Genomic DNA, 27,489 nt, shown 5'->3' with positions numbered 1-27,489 from the left:
TTTTTTTTTTACTCCTCCTCCTTCTTGCCAACGTCACCCTGACAATTACAAATAGGTCTCACACAAACCCATACCTGTCAATCTTTTTAATTGCTTTCCTTAATTTTTTTCCCCCTTTCTTCTTCGTCTTTTGTTTTTCCGAGACTAAAAAAATCAGGACCACAGTGTTAATAAAGATGTGAAAAGATTCTTCAGGGGATTAGTATCGTGATTTGTTATGGTAAAAGTATAGGAGAAAATTGAATGTGCTGCACAGTATAGGCTGAAAGTATAGGATAAAATTGAATGTGCTGCACAGTATAGGCTGAAAGTATAGGATAAAATTGAATGTGCTGCACAGTATAGGCTGAAAGTATAGGATAAAATTGAATGTGCTGCACAGTATAGGCTGAAAGTATAGGATAAAATTGAATGTGCTGCACAGTATAGGCTGAAAGTATAGGAAAAAATTGAATGTGCTGCACAGTCCAAGTTCTAGGAAACGTAGCATTCTTGTCTTGGGTAGGCATCGAGCAAATCACCACTCACACCCCAAATGTAAGAATTTTACAAAGTTTCTCTTTTAGGGCCCAAACTTTTAGCTAAAGGGGGAGGGGGAGTCGCATCATGCATATTTTTACTGAATCAGTTGCTCAGATGGTTGACATTCAGATCAGGAAGAGAACATATGAAGTTTATTCTCTTTTTTAAAGCTTTTCAGAGTTATCTCCCAACCTTTTAAAGAAAGCACCCTTGTTAAATCAGGATTGTTTTTTCGATCTCTATTAGGAATGCTGCGTAACTAAGAAAAGAGACTTCTGACTCGAAATGACAAAGCTGGAGTTAATTATAGAGGAGTTATAAATAAGTTGTTTTGATGCTATCGGAGGCCTTTTTCCTGTTTGTTTCCATCTGAACCCAGCAACACCGTGAAGAAGAAAAAAGATTAGCAGAGATTTTTGGAAAGTGTTCTGACACCCCCCCCCCCCCAAATATGCTGTCTTTCTGAACAGAGCAGGGGCTGGTTTAAAAGCACTACCCTGCAGATGAGAGGGAGCGGATAAAACGTTTGAACTAAATATATAGCAATATTATTTAATGTCACAACTATGGAGGTGGGGTGGGGGAGGGAAAAGGAGTCGATGGATTCAGCAGTCCATTTTTGTGATATTGGGTCATAAAATCTATGAGGCTGCAAAGTGCTTTTCGTGTGTAGCTGCAGACAAGAAGGGCATGAGCACTTTTTTTTTTTTTTGCAGTCTTTCTATGGAGCTCGCACATAAAGGCGCATCCAGATCCTTAAAGATGCTTTAAATCCTTTCGTAAATCGCTGTTGTTTTTATCCCCCTTTTTTTTCCCCCCCAATGCAAGCGCTGTTTCCGCTAGAGGCTCTGGGTTGATTTGTACCACCTTACGAGGAAGTGAACGTTTCGCACGGAAGGGGAGGGGCCTCGCTCGGCAAGCCAGCGGCTCCTGGAGGTCCTAATAACATTACCCGGTTAGCTGCAAGTTCTCCCCACGAGCCTGACCCTTTATTGATCTAATAATGCATTCGGGGGTTTCTTTTTGCAGATATCTATTTAGGAAGGATCGGCCGTGTCTTTTGATAAATTGGAAGGAGGGCAGGCGGCGGTAGATTCGGCGCCTCCTTAGCATGCAGATCACTCCCTCCCCTACACCAAAATATCAAACAGAAATGCATTCCCCCCCCCATATTTTTTTTTTTAAGATTTTCTTTTCTGAGTGCAAGCAGTCCCTCGATACCGGGATAGGCTCGGTGTGGGTCCGCGTCTCGTTTTTGTTACAGGCGACACAAAACACCCCGGTTCGGTTTGGTTTTTTTTTGGGGGGGGGGTTGGTTCCCACTTGGCAGGGCTGTCTGGTTTGCGAAAGGGAGAGCCTGGCCCCTATTTTTAGGCTGGCGACGGTAACAGAAGATCAGCTGCAAGGGTGTTGTGTTTTTTTTTTTGGTTGTTGTTGTTTGTTTGTTTTGGAGGGTTCCCCCCCCCTCCTCTGCGGCGACTGCCGCTTCCGTGTTGTCGAAGGGGCTGGAAAGGGAGGACTCCAGACAGGCTGCAGCTTGCAACATTAGGCGTTTATTTGCATGCACGAATCGCTATGCACGGAGCCTGGTCTCCCGCAGCTTAACTGGAGGTTTGAGTGACAGGGAGAGGTGGCTGGAGAATTTTTTTTTTTGGAGGGGGGGTGCTGAGAAAGTCGAGGAAGGGGGTGGGGGGTGAAGGCAAGGGCGGCGTGCGGGACCAGGCATGGGTTTGAGCGCCCGGAGCTGCGCCTGGCTGCGGTCTTGGGGAGCTCGGCGGTGCTGGCTGCGGCGGGCTTCTCCGGGGAGCCCCGTCCCGTCTTCCCGGCCCATCGTGGACATGTCCTACTCCCGTCACTTCGTGGATTTCCAGGGCTCGTCCATCCCCACGGGCATGCAGAAGCTGGTGGTGACCAAGCTGAGCGCAAACTTCCGAGAAGCGGTCGCCTTGCGCCGCGACGTGCCCGTGCCGCTCCCGGGAGACGGGGACCTGCTGGTCAGGAACAGGTAAGGTTAACCCCCCTCCCTGTTCGCCGTCGGGTGTGTGTGTGTGGACGAGATCCCCTTTGTCCTGCCCCTGTGCTCACCCCCCACCACCACCACCAACCTCACACCCTTTGGCCTCCGCTCTCTTGGACACATGCTCCTCCAACTCTCGGTGATCCGATCCCGTTGTAACCAGCTGCCATCTGGCGACTGTGGGTTTAATTTTATGGTTGCGAATGGCAGCTGGTTGCAACTGGATCGGATCACCGAGAGTTGGATCTCGTCCACATGGAGATCTAATCCCGCGTGCAACCCGTCCAGGCAACGTCCAGAGCGGCAGCCCGGCTCAGCCGACACCACGAGGAGTCTGGTCAATTCAACTTGCTGCGAGGTAGGAAGCTTGTTTCCACTCCACCCACCCGTTAGTTAGTATGCTGTTATCAAAGTATACTTTTTTTGGGGGGGGGGGGGATAAGTTTTCGCAGATGTCCTCATCTTTTCCAAGATGGATTTGTGGCTAATGCATGTGAAAAGTTGGATGTGACAAGAGGGTTCAGGAAGAGATTTCGAAATCAGGAAATGGTTTCCAAGCTCCTCCCAGGTTTCTGCCTGCCTGTGTTTCCAACGTGTACCTACAACCGTAAGCGTGCGTTTCTCTGCGCGCACCTGTCTGCGCTTTATCCGTGACGACGGCTGGGGTTTGTGTGTCTGTGTGTGTGTTTTGCTGCGGAATAAAACTGACTGTTCTGTGTAGATCTCCATGTGTGGTTTAGTGCGCAGCCGTTTGGGATGTCGTGGCAGAGGTTATTTATAGGCGTGCGCGCGCTCTCGCGTGTAACACACTCCAGACATTGTTTACAGCGAGTTATGTATACAACTGTGCCTGTGACCCCCCTCTCCCTCCCTCCCTCCCAGTCCTCCACGTCACTAACCTTAAGCAAGCAGTGAATCAACAGGAAAGCAGAGGACCTCGGAGGGTATGTGACTGCCACCCACCTTTCCCTGTCACTCTTCACTGTCTTAACTCTGCCACTCTCTTCCTCCTTCCATAACAAGAAGCAAAGCAAGGGGTGGGGAGGGAGAGATGCCACACTCCCGGCCAGCAGTTTCTTTTTGCAGCTCCAGCCTAATCGCGTTTACTCAGAAGTAAATGCCGCTGAGTTCAGCGAGACTTGCTTCCTAGTAAAGTGTGCTTTCAGGGCTCGATTTCTCGAGAAGTGTGTTGCCATTGTTTGGGCAGGTCTGGTGCCTGCCTGCGAATGGGGGGGGCTGTTTCTGTGGGTCACCCGTGGAGTCGAGACATGACATTTGGCTTAATGTCATGTGTGGCGATTTGTGTCCAAGCTGCGTGCTAAGGGGCGTTCAGATTTTCTTTCGTGAGTTCTCAAAGAATGCTAGGACAAAACGTACCCTTTCTCCAAAGGATTTCATCCTGTTTATTGTATTTGGTCCTCTCTTGGATGGTATCACTTTGTGTAGGGTGCGCGCGCGGATGCATGCACGCGTGTTTTTAATCCTTGGGGAAACTGGAATTCTTGAACCTTACAAGACTGGTTTTGGGAATTCAGTTTCCGATTGCTGTACAGGGGAGTGAAAGTGTGGGGGATCTGATAGACTTTTAAATTTTAAGATATTTGCCCAATATAAATTATCAGTACCTGCAACCTGTTTCTTGGCATTAATCCAGAGTAAATGGTGTTTAAATGAACGTTGCCCCCGTTGAAACCAGCAGTGCTTCACCGGATTCAGTGCAAATCCGCAGGATTAAGTGGTCCTGTGGATTGCACTGGCGGGGCGCAGCCAACACACACACATAGCTTCTATGGGAGACAGCGCATATCATACCAGTATCTGAACCCTAGAAGTATGTGCATGTTTTATGCAATGTACGACACCCGTGTTACAGAGAGATATACCCTCCCTGGTGTCAGAGGTTTGAATTGCCGCTGTCATCAGAACATAGTATTTTGGAGAGCGGAATATCTGAAGCCCTTAAAAAAAAGGTCTCTGAAAATAATATCTCATTGAGGCTACAGCTAAATTCCTCATAGTCAGGAGATGAGGTGAGGAGGAAGGAAATGTTATGGGGAAATGTACCTTGGCTTCCTTGCTGCCTCTTTGGGTATCGAAAGGTTGCTGTTACGTCCTTGTTTCCGAATCCCCTCCCCCAACCTTTTCTCCTCCTCTCTCTCCCCCCTATGAAATTTGAAAATTTATGCATGCAATTTATTTGGGTTTCCATTGTAACGCTTCTCATCCTGCCCTTGATACTGGGTGGGCTCTCTGGGGACTCCGGGGTCGTGCTAGTGCCTGCTCCGGAATAGAGCTGGCAGGTCGCACCCCAGCAGTGAGACGCTCTGTGTTCGGCGTTCGGCTTTCACAAGTTTGAGTTGGCAAGGTGGCTTGTGATAAATCGCACTATTGGAGTTCCTAACTTTTGTGTCATGTGGATTTTCATGGGTTGCTCTTTTTTTTGGCCAGGATAATTCACAGAGAAAGGAAATATCTTAGTGCTAAATAAGAGCCTATTTGTAATGCTTTCTCTGACCTTATGGAAGCTTGCTTCAACTCTTCCCCCTTTTCACCCACTTTATAGTGGAAGAGCCAATTCCCACCCTCACAGGGCAAGGACTACTGAAAGAAAGAAAGAAAGAAAGAAAGAAAGAAAGAAAGAAAGAAAGAAAGAAAGAAAGAAAGAAAGAAAGAAAGAAAGAAAGAAAGAAAGACTACAGTAGTTTATGAACGTGATTATTTTTAGCCCCACCACTCTAATGATGAGGATAAATGTCATAATCGGGGAATTCCGCTATTCACACATGTACATGGTTCTTCTGTTTTTTTAAGTTTATGTAATACACACACACAGAGAGAGGATTCTTTTTAGGAGGAACTCCCCCGCCCCTCCCCCTTCTTCTGTCTTAAAAAACAATTCCACTTCTTCATTCCAGCATTTTCTAAATAGTCTTTAGTGAGGGGGAAACGCCTTCAAACTGGAAATCCATTTCAAACAACAAACTTTTAAACATTCGGTGGGAGGTGTGTTTGTATGGTAAAATGGAGGGAGGGCCAGAAATGTTTTTTTTAAAAAAAAACGGACAAGAAGCCATTAATATCCCCACCCATCCCGAAAATGGAGTTTTCTAAGTATAGAGGCAAATCCAGGATGACCCAGGGGAGTGATGCATCAGTTTCGAATATTCTGTCTGCAGTGACCAGTGGTATGGTTTCCAGAAATAGTTTTCCATGTAAGTGGAATATCATAAAGCAAATTGGATATTAAAATTGAGAAGCAAGAAATTGGAGATGAGGAGGTTGATCCCTACTGTAAGTGTGTGGAAGAGCCCTGAGCGATTATCTACTGGTTGTTTGGGCTGGGAACTTTCTTCTCCTTCCCTGCTCCTGGATTTGGCGACTTTGTTTTGTCCGCCTGTCCAAAAGTCTTGCCCTGCGTCTTTCACGCTCCTGCATTCTGCCCGCTGCTTTTAGTAACAGATGCAGCCTCCTCTCCCCTTTAGCACGTCTTTATTTACACCCTTCCGATCTTAAGTGCAAGTAAAGCCGGTGAGCTTGGGGGGGGGGGGAGCCCCGTCTGGGATCCGGACCTCTTGATCCAGCCCCTCGCGTTTTGGGACGTCCTTAAAGGCTGGGCCGCCTTTCTGGCGAAATGCGGGGGGAGGGAAGGGGAAAGCAAGGGGGCACAATGAAGGTCACACAGCTAATTTAAAGGAGGACAATGACCGCGGAGAGCGAACTCCTCCCCCCCCTCCCCGCAAGTTTGCAAGCTGATCTTGAACTTGCGTCTCGCTTTGGAAACCGCCGGATCTTTCCACGCGCGCCTCTCTCTTGAGAACTAGTAAGTAAGCGGGGGCTAAACACTTCGCGAAAAGGTTCCCGTCAAACTTGAAACAATACTTTCTACTGCGGCCCGTTGTGCACGGGAGGTTTTGCCTTGAATTTGCTGCTCTCTAGGTGCACTTTTTTTTCCCCCATCCCAATTCTCCAAACTCAACAAGCCCCCATGCAGAGTTTGGAGAATTCGGATGGGGGGAAACGTGCACCTTAGAGAGCGGCAAATCCGAGGCGTGCACCAATGGCCTTTGTCTCCAATCACGTCAAGAAGGCGGCTTTAAAAAATAAAACCAAATCCCGAGTTTCCCCGGATCGGTTCGAAGAAGGGCTGGGGCTGCTTTTGCAGCGCTTGGGGCTTGCACGGCTTCGCACTGCAGCATTCGCATGTCCAGTATGGGGTTTTTGGAAGCCGGGTTTCTCAACACAGCTCTTTCCAGGGCGCAAGACCCCCCCTACACACACACACACACACACAAACACTTCTCGAGGCGTGCGGCCCTGCTTTTAAAAGCACCCTCTTTTCACCCCTTTCCCGCACCGTCTTGCAGACCGGGCGCCTCCCCACCGAGCCAGGCGCAGCAGGGCCGGGAAGGCAGCCTCGCCTCGCAGGGGAGGGCCGAGTGGAAGTGGCCATGTGCGTGGAGAGAGGGCAGGGATGAGGCGGGGGGCGGGAGCCCACGGCCCTACCCGACCTCCAGAGCTGCAACTCCAAGGCCCCCCCCCAACTCCTTTGGGTGCCACTTTTCGGCCTGTTCATACATCCTTCCCAAATGATTTCCCGGGGGTAGAGGGTTACGGGCCCTGACCTGGATGGCCCAGGCTAGCCTGATCTCATCAGATCTCAGAAGCTAAGCAGGGTCAGCCCTGGTTAGTATTTGGATGGGAGACCCCCAAGGAAGTCCAGGGCTGCTATACAGAGGAAGACACTGGCAAACCACCTCTGTTAGTCTCTTGCCTTGAAAAAAACCCCCAAAAAGGGGTCGCCATAAGTCGGCTGCGACTTGACGGCACTTTACACACACACACACACAGAGGGTTACGGAGCATTTCTGAGCCGATCCTCGTCTTCCCTTGTTTGGCTCATTGCAAACCCCCCCCCCCTGCAGAGAGGCTCAACTAGCGCAATACATTTGGGGGACGGGGGGGGGGAGAGAGAGAGAGAGAAGTAGGCTCTCCCCCGCCCCCACCTATTTTGCTGCCAAACTGCGGGTCACTTCGCCCAGCCCCCTGGCTAACCTGTAGCGGAGCCAGGCTGCCGTCTCCGTCGCCCCAACTTTCCAAGTTCGCGTCTCCTATTCCTCCTGCCCATGTGAGCGATTTTTTTTTTTTTTAAGGAGGGCCGTGGCCAAAGGGGGGTGTGGGCCGGCCACCCCGCTCCACGCAGCCCGATCCTAGACCCTGCTCTGAGGCTGGATCCCGGGGCCGTTTACGCACGGGAGGTTTCGCCTTGGACCTGCCGCGCTCTAGGTGCGCTCTTCCCCCATCTAAGTTCTCAAAACTCTGCATTGGGGGGGGGGGCTCGTTTTTGAACATTAAGCATTCAGATGGGGCAAACGTGCATCTCGAAAGGGGGCCCAACCTCCCGTGCACAAATGGCCCAGGTGACATTCCCCGGGGCCATTTACGCACGGGAGGTTTCGCCTTGGACCTGCCGCGCTCTAGGTGCGCTTTTCCTCCATCCAAATTCTCAAAACTCTGCATGGGGGGTGGGGGGCTCGTTTTTGAGCGTTGAGCATTCAGATGGGGCAAACGGGCATCTCGAAAGGGGCCCAACCTCCCGTGCACAAATGGCCCAGGTGACATTTCCGAAGGTCCCAACCTGGCTCCGATTAAATCCGAGGACTCGCGTCTTTCCTCGTTCCGCGCGCCTCCTCGGAATGGCACGCGGGTCGGGTCCGGAGCGGGCACAGCAACTGCATGGCGGGTGTGTGTGTGTGTGTGTGTGTGTGTCTTTTTAAAAAAAAGGGTGAAAGGACCAACAATTAGGTTGGCTGGAGATTTCCCTGCCAAGAGTGACTTTGGGCAAAAGGAGGGGTGGGGAGACTCTCCATAGGCAAGGCTGCAGCGGGGACGCTTCCCCTGCCCGGCTGGTTAGCAGCCTTCCCCGCAAGATGGCATGCGGGGCAAAAGCGAGAGTGGGGCGCTCTGATCCCTTTCTCCCTGGCGTCCTCGAGGAAGCATCCCATCGCTTTGCCCTGAAGCTGCTGGCCTGCCTCTCTCTCTCTACCTCCCCCAAGAAGGGAGTCGTGTAAATCAAAACAGGAAGGAAGGGCTTAAAAAGAGCTGGGCTCGGGATAGAGATCCTCTTTGTTGCAGAGAAGACCTGGGTGAAAGGAAGGGTGGGTGGGGGGGGGAAGGGGGAAGGGCGACAATCTGGACCTTTCCTCCACTGCGGAGGCGTATTTCTGCACCCCTGCACCCCTATAAACGCGGTTCACTCCTGGAAGTGGCTTCCCTCGGGATTCAAAATAGCCCATGCAGTTCTGCTCGTTTTATTTCCATGCATGTAAACTGTTTCAGATCCCCATAAGCCTAGGTAAGGCGTTCAGATCTGGTTTTCACATATTTTCACACTTTCCCACCTAATTAAATACCAAGATTTTTTGTTTATTTTTGGATATAGAAGCGAAACGGACATTTTTGAGAGAATGATCCCATAGTGGAATTCCCTCCAAATTTTTACAGAAAAATTGACCATAAACTCCATCTCCATGCACATAGCCTGCATGTCAGTGTCATAAGCTATTTTATTAAGTTTCAACCTCATTTTTAATGCTTAGTGTCATATTTACCTGTTAGAGTAGTGTTGCATAATTTTAGCCCTTCTCGTCAAGGTTGTTTTAAGGTGTTGCAAGTGATTTGTATACAGCAAAATATTTTAATAACGTGCAAATCAGTTGCATCAAAAGGCAAATTTGTTACAGTTTAAGTCCATCCATTTTCTTTAAATTTGCCCGCAGTAACACTTATGACCATCGACCTTGTAGAGGTCATTGATATTTCACATTATCATTTGTCACTAAAAGTGTTGTTATAATCTGAAAAGTTAATTTCTTGCCGGAGTCAACGTATTTATTATTGTTCCTATTTTATTATAATGCATTATTTGTGTAGGAATGAGCCAATTTTTATTCCCTAGTTTATGCAAAACCAATTCCTTTGTTCTTATTTTAGTTAAACAGACAAGAGTGCCTTCTTATATTTTAATTTTGAGAAAAGTGTCAAATGCTGTACTGGTAAAACTGTGATCTGATTAAAATCTCTCTTTTTTCATAGAAAGGTATTTTTCCCATCATGATGATAATATTTGAATATGTATCACTGAAATCTCTTATCTCGTGTATTTAATTGAAAGGTTTTTTTCTTATGACAAATAAAAGACTTGTCAAAGAAGACATCTTAATACTTTTTTTTTGTTTCCTTCTAGATTTGTTGGCATTAATGCGTCTGATATTAACTACTCAGCTGGCCGGTATGACGCCACAGTTAAGCCCCCATTTGATGCAGGTTTTGAAGGAATCGGAGAAGTGGTGGCTTTGGGTTTGAGTGCCAGTGCTAGATTCACAGTGGGCCAGGCAGTGGCCTACTTTAGGCGTGGGGCTTTTGCTGAATACACTGTTGTGCCTTCTAAAGAAGTTGTTCCAGTGCCTTCGGTGAAACCTGAGTTTCTTACACTACTGGTAAGTGGAACTACTGCATATATCAGTCTGAAGGAGCTCGGAGAATTGTGCGAAGGCAAGACTGTTCTGGTGACGGCAGCCGCCGGAGGGACTGGTCAGTTTGCTGTGCAACTTTCCAAGAAGGCCAAATGCCATGTGATAGGAACGTGCTCCAGTGACGAGAAAGCTGGCTTTCTGAAATCCATTGGCTGTGACCGACCCATCAACTATAAAACTGAGAATGTCGCTGATGTCCTGAAGAAGGACTATCCAAAAGGTGTGGATGTAGTATATGAATCTGTTGGTGGAAAGATGTTTGATTTGGCTGTCAACTCCTTGGCTATCAAAGGGCGTCTGATAGTTATTGGGTTTATCTCTGGCTACCAAACACAGACTGGCCTACCGCCAGGATATGTAGAGATGTTGCCAGCAAAACTGCTAAGAAAATCCGCCAGCATCCGGGGTTTCCTCTTAACCCAGTACTTTTCTGAATACCAAATGGCTTTGAAACACTTGCTCGAAATGTGTGAAAACAGAGAACTGGTTTGTGAGGTGGACCTTGGAGATATGTCTCCAGAGGGCAAGTTCACTGGTTTAGAGTCTGTATTCCGTGCTATAGATTATATGTACATGGGAAAAAACACTGGAAAAATTGTAGTTGAATTACCTCATTCTGTCAACAGTAAGCTGTAAAAACAGAACAATGATATAAATCAAAAGAGAGAGAGAATGGTCACTTTATGCTTCACAATAACTAAACCAGTTGAATTTTTTTAACGCTAGGAAAAGGCAACATATTAAAAAGAACATTTAGGTGTTAATAAAATTTTGATTCGTTTCAGACAGAGCTTTTGTATTATTTTAAAAAGCAACTTGTCATTGGGATAGCATTAAACAGCTCTATATTTGTGTCTAAATTCAGCCTTCACTGAGTCTTGAGTATTATTCTGACCAACTATAAAAACTGATCTTGTAACTTTCTTTGGATTCGATAACAATTTAGAATGGAAACATTTTCCAGCTATTACTACTTAAGTGAAAGTCGATTATATGGATCAGATTCTATTTTAGATTCTTCATTCAAACGATGAATAGGAACCATCAGGAAGTCCTTGAAATGGTGGGAACAGTACAAGAGTGTTTTGCAATGGGGCTTACATAGGAGAATATTTCAGTTGATGGCGCCCGATCTTTTCAAAAAGGGAAGTGTTATGATTACTTTAGTCCTGGGGATTCCAAATCAGTGGCTCTATTTTCTGTGCTAGGCAAGGCAGATTTTTGGTTCAGCTAGGAAAATATGTCTTGCTTAGATAAATGTACTGGTTGAAAAAGCAAAATAAAAAAAAACCAACAACCAAAGTTTGCTGCTGTTTATCAAGCTTGCCAAGTTCAAGTCTTTATTTCTGTTTTGGCATATACTTCCTGTAATGTCACTTTTCCAGTATTCTTTTGCTATATTAGCTCATTAAATGGATCACCTTTTCTATAATGTTAAGTTCTGCTTATTCTGTTTATCCTCGTTATATTAAGGTCATCTAGGAACAAAGGAATTAATAAAGCCCCCAAAAGGTTAGCCCTCTCTTTGTGTTATTTATTTTCCATTATTATCCAGCTTTATATCGTCTTTTATTAAGTTGGAACATCTTAAATTCTGTAATTATTTCCATTGTTTGAAAATAGAAATGTTTGCACGTTTCAGGAAATAAAACATACTATGGATACATATTAGGTGGAAAATGGGCCTCAAAAATATATTACAGAACCTATTTATATAAGGAGATAAATCTCCTTAGAGAGCAATCCAAAAGAGGTCCGCTGAGAATCCTACTCAAGGCTTCTAGCTGAATCCTACTCAAGGCTTCTAACTTCCAGGAAGGTGTGCTTAGGACTACAGTCTAATTTGTGTAGCAACTTAAGCTGTGACAGCATCTAACTGCACCTACACAGTTTCCGTTCCTGTTATGCAGCATCACCATTTTAGGTCCAATCCTGTTGCATACAGCAAAGTATGTGAGAATTTTCTTTCTGAAAGAATTGGCTCATGCTGTGTCCTAATGTCAGACATCCTTGGACCACAGCACATTCCATATTCAGTGGGAAGAGGGAGGAAGGGACTGATTGCATTGGATAGGTTAAAATAGTACCAGTGCAAGCAGGAAAGGGTTAATGCAGTAAAATGCTGTCTCTGTAACAGCATATATTCTATACACATATTCCTATTTTTTTAAGTTAATATTTTACATGGTGGTGCAGTTTTGAATTTCTTATTTTCAGTTGAGTTCCTATTGGGATTCATTAACCTGCGTCTATTGTACTATTTTATTTTATTTTTAAACCTCTTATAGCAAATAATTGCCATCTCCTTCAACTACATTTCTTAGTTGGTTTTATATTGCCTATTTGGAGATTTATTTATTTACTCACTTTAGGAACGAGTGGTATTAATTTAAAGTGCTGCATAGCACATTTCGGTAGAAAATGCACAGGGGTCTATTCTGCTTCCAAACAAGTCTCTTACAGAAGCTGCACATGTGGAATAAACATGCCATAGATATGCATTAAAAAAAACATACATGTCCTTCATCGAAGTATTGTTATTTCCTATTATTTTGGCAATCTGTATTATTTTTAGGGACATCCTAATTTTTATTAATCTGAATAGATTCTTCTTTTTTAAATGCTTCGTGTTATAGTTAATGGGTTTGCCCTAGTTGTCATGGGTGTATTTATTATTATTATTATTGTTACTCTCTTCTTTTTGTTCTGTTGTTGGAACTGTTTGTGCTCAAGACTGTTGTCATAAGAGCAGAAATAAAAGGAAGAAAGCGTGGGTCTTTTTATTACAGCCCAAGACATTTCCATATAGTAAGAGTTAAGCCAGCTTGAGCAACACTCTGTTCAAAGGACCCAGAGTGGCTTAAATTCAAGTACTTTGATTTAACAGGATTTTGGATAGGGCTGGTGGAAAATTTGCTTGGTAGGTGTAACTCAGCATACATTCTGGATGTTATTAGCAGTTGTTCGCCCTACGGAAACATTCTAATTATGAGGAATTATTTGGCTCCCCTTTGACGATGAAAAAAAGTGGAAGCAGCTATATGTTCCTCAATGCAGCACAAGCATTGAGAAAATAATTCAGCCTTAGACATAAGAGCCATATTTAGAAGGACTCTTCACCATTGGCCGGTAGCCATTGTTTTCAGATTGATTGCCTGAGTAAGCACTTGAAGATCACAATTGAACTCTGTCATTTTGATGGACTTATTTCAACGATCAGAAAATATTTGCCTCCCATTTTTATATACTTTCACACATAAAAGTCCCATCAATTTTAGTGGGATTTACTTCCAAGTAATTATGTGTAGGATTACAACCTAAGGTTACAGTCTCACCTGGTTGTGCATGCGTAAGTCCCTTGATTTCTATAGTGCTTAAGCACATATTTTTAGATCTATGATTGCAGTCTACCCAGCTGAAACAGAATGTCAACTATAAAGTAACCAGGATGGGTCACAATCATTGGCACTGAATAAGCAAAAGCAACAGAGGCATTTTCAGCATGTTCTCTTAACATATGACATAGTTAACACAGTACATAATAAGCATGTTTGCTTATTAAGCACGGTACATAATACGCATGTTGTATATGCAGCAGTGTTCATTAAGGTGAACACCATAATAAGTGAAGCAGAGATGCATGCTTTTTAAGTACCCGGCAGACTGAGTACTAAGACTTCCTTGTTCATGTTGAATCCATTTTAGAAATTCATCTCTGCTTCACATGTTGTGATATTTAGTACTATAAGAGCAGCAAATGCACTTGCTATGAAGAATAAACTCGGCTTGCCTATTATATGAGGTGCTGTGGAACACAGGCAGGATGGTGCTGCTGCAGTCGTCTTGTTTGTGGCTTCCTAGAGGCACCTGGTTGGCCACTGTGTGAACAGACTGCTGGACTTGATGGGCCTTGGTCTGATCCAGTAGGTCCTTTCTTATGTTCTTATTACCTATTGTCCAGAAAAAATAAAACAAACACTGCAATTAATGAGACATAAGTACTTGATTGTAGATTGCATATGCTAGATCGTGTTTACTATAACAAATTTCATTCTTAGATCTGAAATTCAGTAGCCAAGATTACTAAATTGTAGGATTTTTGCACACCTATTAGTGGTTTTTTCTATTCCCACGTTACACTTAATAGGATTTTTAACCTCTGCATCGGATTTTTTCTGTGACTCAGTACAGGTTTGATGAGATTGTTCATGTTACTATGGTTTGAAGGTTAAAGAATAAATATTACTATTGGTTCTTTTAGGTTACGTTTGCACATATTTCTTAAAAATACAAATTGACCGTACCTTATCATGCCTGAATCTGTTGATTAGTCACAGGTTCGTGAAGAATACTTGCACACATAGGCATTAATGTTTTCCATTTATTGTAAACTGGTCGCAGTATGAAATACACTTTCTGAATAAGTGAGCAGTGGTAAATGTAAATAATACTGAAGCGCTGGAAAAAGAAAAAGGCACTTGGCATGAATGGTGGGCAGAGTGGAGGTGAAAGGACAGAATGAACATTCAGGGTACATGGAGGCCTGTACACCAGTGGAAAATGTTTCTGTTTTTAGGGCGGGGCTGCCAGTTTTCCTTTCAACTGCAGCCAACCGCATTGAATCATGTTCTAGAGGGTAACCTGACTTTCTGGAGCAGCTTTTCAAAGGCACAAGGGGCTATAATGGGAAGCAAGCCAGAAAACCTCCTTTGCATACACAACTTTGGGCCCAAGCCTTCAAAAGCTTCCCAAAAGGGTGTTTTGAAAGCTCTTTTCATATTGGGTGCTTAAATGATTACAAATATTTGCCCAAGAAATACTGCAACATTTTCAATAATGTCTTTAACTCTTTTAATACAATTGGTTACCTATGGGAAAACATTGATGAAATGTTTGCAGAAGTAATATCTGAAGTTTTGTTTTGTTTTACCCATAGCCAAACGTAAATCTCTCCATGAAAAAGCTGTCAAGAATGGCTGATCATATAATTTATTTTTTTCTTCCTTTAGATCTATTTATTATCTTATATACCTACCAGCTTACTGTCTAATCCATGTTTTACCAGCTAGATTTCTGATGGCCCTTTTATGCTCAAACAATTTAATATCTTTAAGAATTATGTTAAAATGTTTTCTTTTTACAGAGGAGACCAGTTGTCTAATATAACCACCACACTGGGCAAATACAGGTAATTGCAATTGCTCAGGGGAAAAGTTTGCAGTAGCATTTGGAAACGTCTGTCTGTTCGTTGGGTTTTCCTTCGGCCTGAGCTAAAAAAAGAAACTCCACTGCTGAATAGCTGTTAGTATCTATTTTACAAGATTTACTCATTTTCAGGTGCCTAATATAGCTGCTAGCATGCATGCACAACAATACAATTTATATGGTAAATGGAACCAAATAATGGCTTCGCTGAATGTTATGGCTGCACTGAAGGGAAATGTCACGGTAAATAGCTGCCAAATTATGGATCATGCCGAAGTGTCACAACTGCACTAAAGACAAATAGCACTAGAGGCTATTGCCACTGTGACGCTTTTGAGTTATGAAGAAGAGGCGCAGCCTTGATGTGAGGCTCTTTGTGTCCTCATTATAGCAAAGGGTTACTGGTGCAACGTACAAGAAAACCTAGTCCATGTGATGGTTAGTTATTAATCTGTCCATTTCAGATCTAACAGCTGTAGAAGAACAGGCAGTCTTTGCCCAATACACACACAGACCAAAAAAATAAAATAAAAAAACAAAACCCTGCAGGTTTTATTAACGTAAATGTGTTTGGGAAATGACTGGCAATGGCAAAACGTAGCAATAAAATAATCTCATCAAAGAATATTATTAAATTTAACCATAGTATGCATCTGAAAGGGTTACTAGGTTCTTAGTCAGATATATGTGTGAAATATAAGCGGTAATGCACTTTTCTCCTTTTGTAAAGACTTGAGTAGTAAGGACATTACCAACCAAATTGCTTCTTCTAAACTGAAGTGAGTCCCGGTTTCTTTCATTTTAATGGGAGGGTAATAAAGATGAAAGACTAACATTTTAACTGATGGATCCCTTAAGCTAGAGAAGAGAAATTTATTATGTTTTGAGGGGATATGATAAATCCTGAATGTGAGTGCACGTTTGGGGTGGTATGGAAACCCCGAGTAAAAGAAAACAAGCATACCATTAAAGAAACAAAAGCCCCTCCTTTGTAGCCTTTGATAGTTTTTACACCATTTTTATCTATCCCTGAGAAAACAGGCTTTTAGGGTACAACTGCAACTGTGGGATTTACTCCTGAGGGCTTGAACGATAGTAGCCATTATAAGCAGTTTGCTTATGGAGAATTTACAAATGTAGCAACTAGTGCTCTCGCCATTGTTTTAAGCACAGACTAAAACAATAAACAAAATGAGAGTGATGTTCTCAACACTTCCTTTAGCAAATTATTGTGCATATTACAAATGTACTATGCATAATTCAACACAACTGTCAGTTTTAGAGAGGGGGATGGGACCAAACAATCGTACTGGATAAATTACTTTGCTGTTCTTCAGAGAGTGGCTTTCCTTCCATGTTCTGCTTAAGGTCATTGGCATGGAACCGTCGACAGCAGTTTGAACGTTAGTTAGATCTGGCGCGATGTTAAATGTGCACCAATCCATATTGTCAATATAGAATAATATTAATTATCATGATTTTTAAAAGACTACTTTCCAATGTGAAAAACTTATTTTCCCATTTCCCATTCTTATATTCCTTCCATGTGTGACCTATACAGAATTACCAATACTTGTAATTATATTAGCACTTTCAGAGTTTCATCAGCATGCACACACAAACATTTACCGATACTTATAATTATATTTGCACTTTCAATGTTTCACCAGCATGCACACACAAAAATTTATGTCACACAATATATAAAGTTTGGCAACAACATATTCTCCTTTTAAAATCCATATCTTGTCAAAACCAGTTCCCTCAAAACCAGGTTACAATATCTTTAAATGACTATTGCTGTAACCAGAAATTATTTTTATGTATTGCAAGTCACTGATCCTTATTAAATGGAAAACCTTGTCGAAAATTTCAGCTAATAAGTATGCAACGTCCTTTGCGTAACACAGAACATCTTTTCACGTTCAGAGATACAAAATTCTGGAAACTTGACAAATGCTGTCATTTAAGGCAGATGCCTACCTTGGAGACCTGAATTGTTTTTTGACTGTTTCTGGCTTTTACATCAGTAAAAATGTTAATTGCCACACGATCTGTACCTGTGCAGTGTTTAACCCCTTCTCATTGTAACCACGTCGCCTTAATTCCGTGGATGTGTGGTTTATATCATAATAGCACAACTCCCCCACCCAAGATGACATTTTTTCTACTTTATCTCACTCTTTGTCTGCAAATGTTTTATTAATTAATTTTTATTTAAAACATTTATACCTCAAATTTCTACCAGAAGTGTCCAAGGAGGCAAAAAATAGTTCAAAATATAAGAATCAAATGACTACTATCTTAAATAAACAGAAGCAAAGTTTCAGAGGGTAGGACGTGTTGGTCTGTGGTAGAAGCAAAACAGTAATCTAAAAGATATACAGAGCAACCCTAAACAGAGGTACACCCTTGTAAATCAGTTGAAGTAAATAGTTGTGTGTGTGTGTGAAGTGCCTTCAAGTCGCAGCCGACTTATGGCGACCCCTTTTTTGGGGTTTTCATGGCAAGAGACTAACAGAGGTGGTTTGCCAGTGCCTTCCTCTGCACAGCAACCCTGGTATTCCTTGGTAGTCTCCCATCCAAATACTAACCAGGGCTGACCAAAAAGTCTTAGAAGGGTGTAAATCTTAGGATTACACTAATGCTCCTGCCCCACATGTTTGACAAAATACTAATGCATACATTTAAAAATTAGCATTTTGGAGTTGAGTAGTACACAGTGGGCCCTGACCTGGATGGCCCAGGCTAGCCTGATCTCTTCAGATCTCAGAAGCTAAGCAGGGTCAGCCTGCTTAGTATTTGGATGGGAGACCACCAAGGAATACCAGGGTTGCTATGCAGAGGACGGCACTGGCAAACCACCTCTGTTAGTCTCTTGCCATGAAAACCCCAAAAAGGGGTGTCGGCTGAGACTTGATGGCACTTTACACACACACACAGTACACAGTGGACTCCCTAATGCTAATTTAATTTACCCAGCAGTACACATCATGCATTTGAGGGAGGAGGTTACCTTTTTGCAACTATTTTATTTAGAATTCTAGTTGTATTTTTATTATGACTGTGTTTACACTAGCACTCAGTTTCAGTCATCTCTTGGGTTTAGCTGACCCTCCCTGTCTCAATAAGTCCCTATGCGCCTCGATGTGATTAATGTCCTTTAAAAAAAAAGAGAGAGAGAGGAATTACCTGCAGGTAAGTACCTGAGCTGGGCATATCATGGAACAGATGGGGATACTTACTGTATAATGGATCCATTGATTGGTAGGTGTGCCAGCCTGCTCCAGTGGCAAAGTTGCCAGGTACAACCGCTCTTCACATTGACTGCCCAGAGATGTTTAGGAGCACTGAAGCTAGTACTACTGTATAAGAGATACTGATTTCCCTGCAATAAAACCTGGAAGTAGAACCTTAACAAGGCACCACCTGGGATAAGATGCAGACCAGGCTATTGCGGCTATTTGTTACACGCCGTAGGACCTATCCCAGGAAAAAGAGCTGGTTCTAATCCACTGCAAGAACAAGGAGAAACAAGACACCTGTTAGCCATTTAATTAAGAACATTAGCCTATGTTAGCTGTGGCTGGCCTTTGATTTTCATTGTCTTTATTTTATTTTCTATGATCCAATTATCCGAATAGCCCTGGGTAGCCTGATCTCATCAGAGTTTGGAAGCTAAGCAGGGTCAGCCATGGGTTAGTACTTGGATGGGGTCAGGAAGACTGGGGTAGCTATTCAGAGAAAGGTGATGACAAACTAGCTCCGCTCATCTCTCGCTTTGAAAAACCCATAGTCTTGGGGTTGCCATGAGTCAGGTGCAACTTGACAGCACACTGTTGTTGTTATTTTGAATATTTACAGAGTATAGATTTAGCCATAAAAGCTAGTTATGGGATTCTGTCTCTTGATCCAACTATCCAGATGAAAGAGCAGAGCAATGCACAGGGGTCTGACTTCAGTAGCCATGGCTACTACCCACTAGAGGAATGCAGAATCTGCATCCCCCTCATTGTGTCCTGTAGTATAGCCAGCTTATTTTATCCTATAAATCCCAGTGAGCACCACTGACAAGGTAGACTTGCTTAATTTAGAAATACTATAACCTGACTCAAGTGACTGGAGTCAGTAGAGGTTGGGAATAGATTTAGCCCCCACACTAATGATGTGGGTTCCAGTGTGATGGGTTGTGCCTAATGGGACTGGGGGAAAACCAGAAGGGTGACGAAAGAGAGAGTTTGGGAGGGAAAAAAGGGTCTCTGTAGTTACAGGGGAGAGGAATAGTCTCTGAGGAAAGAGGTATTCCTGGCCCAAGTATTGTGAGAGAATTACTTTAAGTGCTGTGAAGTAATTCCACAGAGAGTAAAAGGAAGGAAGAAGGTAGAATATCCATACTTCCTAGTTTTAGGCACCAGAGTAAACACATGAGCCCCTGTGTGCAGGTTCTGGGACTAAGCTACGTTAAAGAGTTGGAAGTCTGGGTTAAGTAAAATAACATCTGTGCTGTACTTGTGCAACTCATTTATATAGAAAATTTGTACTTTTCCTTAATACTAGTTTTTTCTCCAATCCCTTTCCCTGTGAAGTATAATAGAATTCTGTTATGTTATTGTTGAACTGAATAAAGCCTCTGGCGTCTCAATTATCCGAGGTAAAACGAAGTGGGAGATGAGGGAGAGATCCCCACCCTTGTCACACCAGCTTTCACAGAAAGAGATATTTATTTACTTATTGTCGGTATATTTCGCCCTGCCCAGGCGGGGCTCAAGGCGATTTACATCATCGCAGTGGTAGCACAGTGTGTTTCGGGGCACGCAGCAAGGAGCCGCTGTGTGTGCACCTCCAGGCACAACTCCGAGTTCTCTGCAGCACTAGGTTCTCAGTGTGTATCAGTGCCCATTTTGATAATGGTTGACAACAGGCATCATTTGCAAGTCTTATTTTCATTATTAAAATTGTATTATTTATTTGGAAGGAGGTTAGAAATTTATGCGGCGACTTGATGGGCCGGCAGCATTCTGGGTCCTGCACTCCTCAGATTCTCTTCCAGCCCCTGTATATAGGAGAGGTAGACTTATGTCACGTGTAGGTGGCCATCACTTTTTGCTTATTATAAGTAGGGGATGCCACAGTCTTTGTGGCAAATAAGTTCAGCTTGCAAACATACCATGATCAACAGCCATGATCACTCATGGATCGCCACACCACCATCTGACTTGAATTGCTACTGAACAGCTTTACAGCTGCACAGTAGATGTGGTGGTAGCGTCATTTCCTTCTACCTTTTGGGCATTTTTACATCTGCACAGTCTGAAATGGATTCTCCTTTAGGTTGAGCTAGTTGAGTCAGGTAATTAAAATATGGGGGATGGAATAAGTGTATGTTCACTCTTAAATAAACTATTGGCTACAGAGTGATGTTAGGTGTGAGGAGGAGACTAGGACTCACATTGGGCTTTGTGAGATTGTGTCTGTGTGAATGTTGTTGATTACACTTTATTGTACAGTTGGAATATATGAAAACCTATCTGTTGAACAGGTTCAAGCTGCTCACAAACAGCCCAACTGCTCAGCAAAAAACTCTTATCCCTAATCGTGACCAGTAAACAGAACATGAACTAAACCTGCAGGTTTTTCAGCATCCCTAATTATAAAGGCAAGTACTATTGGTTATGGAAATTTTTTTACTACTATTTCATGATAGAGTCATTTTTCAAGCAATTTTTACTTTCTAATGGCCTTGCTGTAAGACTTAAATAAGTACATGAATATTTAAGTTAAATCTTTCCAATGTGCTGCAAATGTGGCAACGTTTATGTTATGACAATTTTAAGTCCTTATCACAGCCAGAGATGCAATTGTACATGTGCAGGATTTAGTATTGTTTATTTTCAACTTTATTTCATGTTCATCCAGAACTAAACAATAATAGACTTATAAATGTTGCATAATTATGGCATTCTTCAGAAACTAGTGAGAAAAAGGAGTAAAATTCTCATCACTATAAAAGATGCTACGTACCATGTAGGATCACTCCCACACCCAAAACTACTAGATCAGAAATTTCATTTCAGTTTGCGAGACCAAAATCAGTAAAATCAATGACAAAACTGTAATTGTGCATAAAAGGGACAATAGTAAGGTCAGAAAAACATGAAGACTAAGCCAGGTAACTTATGACATTTGATGGCGAGTTTTGAAAGTGGGTCAGAGAAAAACTAAAGAATAAAATTTTACGTGTCCCACGCACAGACGTTTTACGTAATTCCTTTAAAATGTCCGCCTAAGGGATTAATTCACATAGGAAAGAGCACACACAGGAAATTTGAATAGTGGCTTGGAACAGTAACATGCAACCTGCAGTACAGTTCTGAGTGATTACAGCATGCCTCAGATGGGCTGTGAAACACCCAACTGAAAGCCAACTTAATCCAGTCATCCACAAAGAACTGGAAACTAGAAGAACACACGGCCTGTCACGCCTTAGCCAACATCAAGAAAATAAACAGTGATTTTTTAAAAAGAAAAAAAGCCCATACCCACCACCTCTATACATTTTCATGAGATTATTGTTATGGCTCTCCACAGTAGCTAACCAGAAAATAGAACTTGTGGCTTTAATTTCTGGAATGTGTTCTAGAAAGGTAAAAGGAAAGATGATATTGAAAATTCATTTGGCTTCTGGTAGACGCCTACACTGAAACCCTCATTTGTTTGTTTGTTTGTTTGTTTGTTTTTGAGAGCCAGTGCGGTGTAATAGTTAAGAGCAGTGGACTCTCATCTGGAGGACCGGGTTTGATTCCCCGCTCCTCCACATGAGCAGCAGACTCTAATCTGGTGAACCGGGTTGGCTTCCAACTCCTACACATGAAGCCAGCTCAGTGACCTTAGGCTAGTCACAGCACTCTCTGAACTCTCTTAACCTCACCTATCTCTGTTGTGGGGAGAGGAAGGGAAGGAGATTGTAAACCGGTTGATACTTCTCAAAAGGTAGAGAAAGTCAGCATATAAAAACCAACTCCTCCTAATTTGTATCCTGCAATTCCACCCTTACAAGGGCCACCAAGGCAGCTCACAATTTAAAACCTTTAAAGCAACACCTTTTTGAATCAGCATAAGAGTAGTTTTCTATGCTTCATTGACACTGTGATAATTTTTGTCCAGACTCCAAGGATGGCTTTGTTCAAAGACCTAGGCTACCATATAGCTGGCCCTATTTTGCCTTATGGTCCACTCTTCTGTCACTAACAGTGCAATCCTTAGGAGAGTAACTCCCTTCTAAATCCATCGGAGCCAACAAGCTTAGAAGGATGCAACTCTACTTCTGCCTTGTTAATGGTTGCCTTTATACAAGTGCTTTCAGAAGAGTCAGTGCCCCCCAACATGCCCCCACAAGTCTCAAGAAGGGCCTTTTTACTGAGGCCCTTGGTCCATCAAAGTCAGTATTGTCTACTCAGACTGGTAGTGTTTCTCAAGTAGAGGCCTTTCACATCACCTTCTATCTAATCCTTTTACCTGGAGATGCTGAGGATTGAACCTGGGACTTTCTGCATGCTCTGCAGATGCTTTACCACTGAGTCACAGTCCCATCCCCATAGATCTCAAGACCATGAACCACAGCAAGGCCTGCTTACTGGTGGCTTGGTTAACTGAATAGATAGGTGCCAAATGAATGGTTTAAGACAGGAATGGTCTGGTCTCTCCATCTTCGTTTGTTTTTACCTGTGTTTCGCTTTCACTGTTTCTGCACCCACCCACTCCCAAAGAGAAGCTTCAGTGGAGCATGAGCCTAAGCTTATTTGCTGCCCTTTCATCATTCGGACTTGACTGGATGTACACAATCTGGAGCAGCCTTTGCTCAAGGCAAACAACATAAAGAAGGAAGAGAGTGGCATTTCAGTTTCCATTCCAGTGTCATCCAGGTCATTCCCTGAAATTATAGATAGTGGCTTCTGCAATGTTAACAGCCAGCTTTGGATTAGTAACAGAGCTTTGGGTAGTAGTTCATTTGTAATGCCCTCATGCACTGGATGCAAATTATTAAGGTATGCTAACATAGGTGGTCAAGCCTCATGGCCCTCTGGATGCAACAAGTGACATAATTAATCCTTTCCCCCACATTTGTATTTTTCCCCAGGAGTACTCTAAACAACCTGACCATCTATTTTCTGATCTTTGCTTTAGTCCAAGAAGGAAGAGGAAAGCAGTGATGCCCTAAGAGTGACTTGTTAAGCAGACCTCAAACGTTTTCATTTATTGCATTATTTATGCTTTGTGTAGTAAAAAAAAAAAAAAATCCTGAGTAAAGTACATCCATTAAACTTGTTCTAGTTTAATTTGATGAATGATGCGTTTTTCAGCTGCTAAACACCTTTATTTTTCTACAGTGCTATGCAATTTCAATACAAAGAATCCACCAAATGTGAAAAATACTTTCTAGTATTCTATCTTTGAAAAGCGGCAGTTTGCTAGATCGTCCTTTTGCAATCTATTTGCAAAAAACACTGGATTCCCCCCCCCCCAGTAAGATTATATGTTCAGTACTAGTCAACCTAAATAAGGCGTGGACTCAGCAAAGGAATAAAATTTCATTAAAAATTTCACACACATCACACATAAACATTTCTCCCATTTAATGTTATTGCTTGTTTGTCTTGAAAACACTATCAAAGTGAGAGCCAGCAGGGGTCTGGGGTTTCAAACAACCAGCCTACTGGATACAATTGCATCCACTATGTGAAAAACATGGACTTCAGTGCTCCAAAGCTGTACAGCATACAACCAGCTAAAGGTGTCTTAAAAGCTTCTATTATTGTCATTCATACAGCTGAACAAACAAGCTGTCTTTCTTTTTAAAATCAGTTTAACTATTCAGTGTACACAATGAAAAATGTACAGAAAAATTCCAGCTGCATGTAATGTTACCATATGTACTGGAAATTTTATGATCTAGCAAAAACTAAGCATTTTTAATTTCCACTAGCCATATAGGCATCAGAAAGAAATTCTAGCAATTTCTGTTGAGTAGTGTAATGCTGAACAGGTAGAGGAAAAAGAAGCATGCCCTTTTCATTCTTTCCCTCAAAGAGGACCAGGAATTCATATTTTTAACTTTTGGCCTTTCTCCGCAGAAGAAATCATAATCTTTTGTAAAATTAAACAGAAAAGTCTTGTACTTCATAAACCATGTGGAATATATAGGGTTGGATCCAGAATGAGTTGGTGATTTCCAATAATTCTCCTCATTGCTGACCCCTTCCCCCATCTTTCCTCAGAGTCCACTGCCCTCCAGAAGAAACGTTTCATGGAGATCAGAGAGGTACAGTGGGGGAGGCAGGAAAGTTCTGCTAATGGAAAATTTAGTCTGGATCCAACCCATAATTTTAAAATGAGAGGGTCTCCTACATAGAACATGAATGCTGAAAGTTCTGTTTTATGTCTTGATATCAGAAGAGAATGATAGCTGCAAATAACAGAACCCCATTACATATCAGAAAGACAAAACAATAACTAGGAAAGAGCCTCCCTCGCCCTTCTTATTACTGAAACGGGTGCAGTCCGAAGAGTAGCAATGTGAGTTAAATCTTATTTTCAAAGGATCAGATAGCTAACCATACTATAATACTCGGGTGAAAGGGTCATGACACAGAGGCAGGCAATGACATGAGGAGCGGTTGAAACACTTAGGGCTATTTAGCTTAGACAGAAGGCAGTTAAGGGGATAGAGATCTATAAAATTATGCATGGTATGGAGCGAGCGAACAGGCAGAAGCTTTTCTCCCTCTTTCATGATACCAGAATGCGGGGTCATCTGTTGAAGCTGGAGGGTGAGAGATTCAAAACAGATAAAAGGAAGTATTACTTCACACAACACATAGTTTAATTGTGGAACTACCTGCCCCAGGATGTGGTGATGGCTGCCAACTTGGAAGGCTTTAAGAGGGGAGTGGGCATGTTCATGGAGGAGAGGCTATCCATGGCTACTAGTCAAAATGGATACTAGTCTTGATGCATACCTATTCTCTCCAGGATCAGAGGAGCGTGCCCATTAATTAGGTGCTGTGGAACACAGGCAGGATATTGCTGCTGCATTCATTTGTGGGCTTCCTAGAGGAGCCTGGTTGGCCACTGTGAGAACAGACTGCTGGACCAGCATGGCCGTTCTTATGACAAACCACCTCTGAACATCTCTTGCCTTGAAAACCCCAGCAGGATCGCCATAGGTCAGATGTGACATGATGGCAAAAAAAAAAAAAAAATTGAAAGAAATGTAAATGTTACTGTCTGGCTTGCTCACATACAAACTAAACAGATCTATCTGTAACAGAACAAACTCCAGACCCATTATTTATTCTTGTCGCTGACTTGCAGTCAGGTGGGTTCCTTAATTTATAGCTTTATCATTTTATTCAAGTTGCAAAGGGATGTCTACATTCTCTAGCCCAAACAGTCATGTGTTTCCCCCCTTCCACAATTCTCTCTCTTTGTCAATACACAAGACACACAATCTAAATCTTTAAGCTATCAACCAGTGGACATATTTGTTCATTCAACGCATTACATTAATAAATGTTTGTGGCACATGCATCCAGAGCCATCTGTAGATATGCAATTAAAATCTGGACAAGAGGAGTAGTCAGATACAAATAAATATTCAGTTCTAGGAGGGGCTTTGCGCTAACTTCTAGGTATTTGCCAGTAGTCAGTTAAAATTAGGACACTGATGTGGTGGTGGGAATGAGATGTTTATAAAAGGAGAGAAAACAGATTGTTTCATGGTCGAGGCATGGCAGTGGGTTGACGGGAGATGCCTCTCCCAATGTAGCTAAGATGGGAAGGAGGGCCCTATTATATGGATGAATGGGGCCAGCAACGGCATCTTGTCATTCTAACTTCTGCAAGTAAGCAAGCTTAATTGCTCCTTGTCTTTTCAAGATGACTCTCTACCAACAATCTCATTATCACACACATATGTTTATTGCACTTTCCCAGGCTCCTCCATAAATACCTAAATGCAACTAAGGGATAGGATATTATTTTATCCAGCAGCGATGTTTGTTCTCTTGACTAGATAGATATGACCTGCCTTTCACTTTTACTGCCAAAAGGGTGACCAAAGGCAATGGAACGTATGCAAGGAATAGAAGAAACCAAGCCAAAGGGGCAGTAAACTGTCAAAAATAATAGCATGGTGAAGACTAGAATGTAAATATGATTTCTGTTTACTGAAATTAATATGTATAGTTGCATGTTAATGTGTTTGTCATGGGAAGCATTAATATGTATGCCTCCCCATTATGTAGATCTTTTGTTATATTATTTATTAGAAAGGCAGATAATCACATTGATGGGGAAACAGTGTCACTTAAAAATTAGGTAATGCCCAGTCAACATAATACAATTGCTGCTACAATGTTTATGATTTAGGTATGATGATATCAATGTAATTGCCACTGGGAATATATTATAATGGCTGTTCATGACAAACAAAATGACACAAAAGGGGAGCAAATTCTACATTTGATTTCAGAGTAAGATTATGCTGCTAACTTCTTCAAGTGTTCACTAACAATGACTGATTAAAAATATTAGCAAGACCTATAAGGAAGAGCAATGTTCATAATAGGGCAAAAAAATGGTTTTAATTTCCAGAAATTAAGATTAGGTTAACTATTAGTAAAGACTCCATAGCTGTAGGAGTCAACGTGGTATAGTGGTTAAGAGCGGTGGATTCTAATCTGGAGAACCGGGTTGGTTTCCCCACTCCTCCACATGAAGCCTGCTGGGCGACCTTGGGCTAGTCACAGTTTTATTCAATCTCTCTCAGCCTCATCTACCTCATAAGGTGACTGTTGTGGGGAGAGGAAGGGAAGGAGATTGTAAGACGGTTTGATTCTCCTTCAAAGGTAGAGGAAGTTGGCATATAAAAACCGACTCTTCTTCAACTCAGGATGCATACTGGGTTGTGCAATCTTTTGCCTGGGAGGTTTTCAACAAACACTAGACTAGCAACTATTAGATAGGTATGGTATAGTGCCTTAGCGTGTGGTCTAATCAAAGCCATGGAGTGATAAGGCAACATATTTAATGCTCTGTGATGTTGGGATTTCAGGACTGTCCAGACTATTCAGAATGCCCTCCCGTAAAGGAATATATTATAAATCCTACAGGGAAAAACATTCTAATAAAAAGGAACCTAAAACCACAGTTTTT

At 42.6% G+C, this 27,489-nt stretch overlaps 1 protein-coding gene across 1 annotated transcript; it reads left to right on the top strand.

The window, feature by feature from the left end:
- The first annotated feature begins 2,246 nt into the window (after positions 1 to 2,246).
- PTGR3 (prostaglandin reductase 3) lies at positions 2,247 to 10,916 on the top strand. The gene is made up of 2 exons (XM_056854273.1): positions 2,247 to 2,527; positions 9,783 to 10,916. Exons 1-2 carry the CDS (start codon positions 2,247 to 2,249, stop codon positions 10,705 to 10,707), a joined length of 1,206 nt encoding a protein of 401 aa, XP_056710251.1. The 3' UTR covers positions 10,708 to 10,916.
- Positions 10,917 to 27,489: the final 16,573 nt, after the last annotated feature.

Source organism: Euleptes europaea, chromosome 8 (genome assembly GCF_029931775.1).
Source record: "Euleptes europaea isolate rEulEur1 chromosome 8, rEulEur1.hap1, whole genome shotgun sequence".
NCBI lineage: Eukaryota > Metazoa > Chordata > Lepidosauria > Squamata > Sphaerodactylidae > Euleptes > Euleptes europaea.
The sequence above is the reverse complement of the archived record's forward strand: the minus strand, read 5'-3'. Positions and strand labels throughout refer to the sequence as shown.

Coding starts and splice junctions, on each gene's coding strand:
- PTGR3 (XM_056854273.1), top strand. CDS start 2,247: ATGGGTTTGAGCGCCCGGAGCTGCGCCTGGCTGCGGTCTTGGGGAGCT. Junction 2,528..9,782: donor GACCTGCTGGTCAGGAACAG/GTAAGGTTAACC, acceptor GTTTCCTTCTAG/ATTTGTTGGCATTAATGCGT.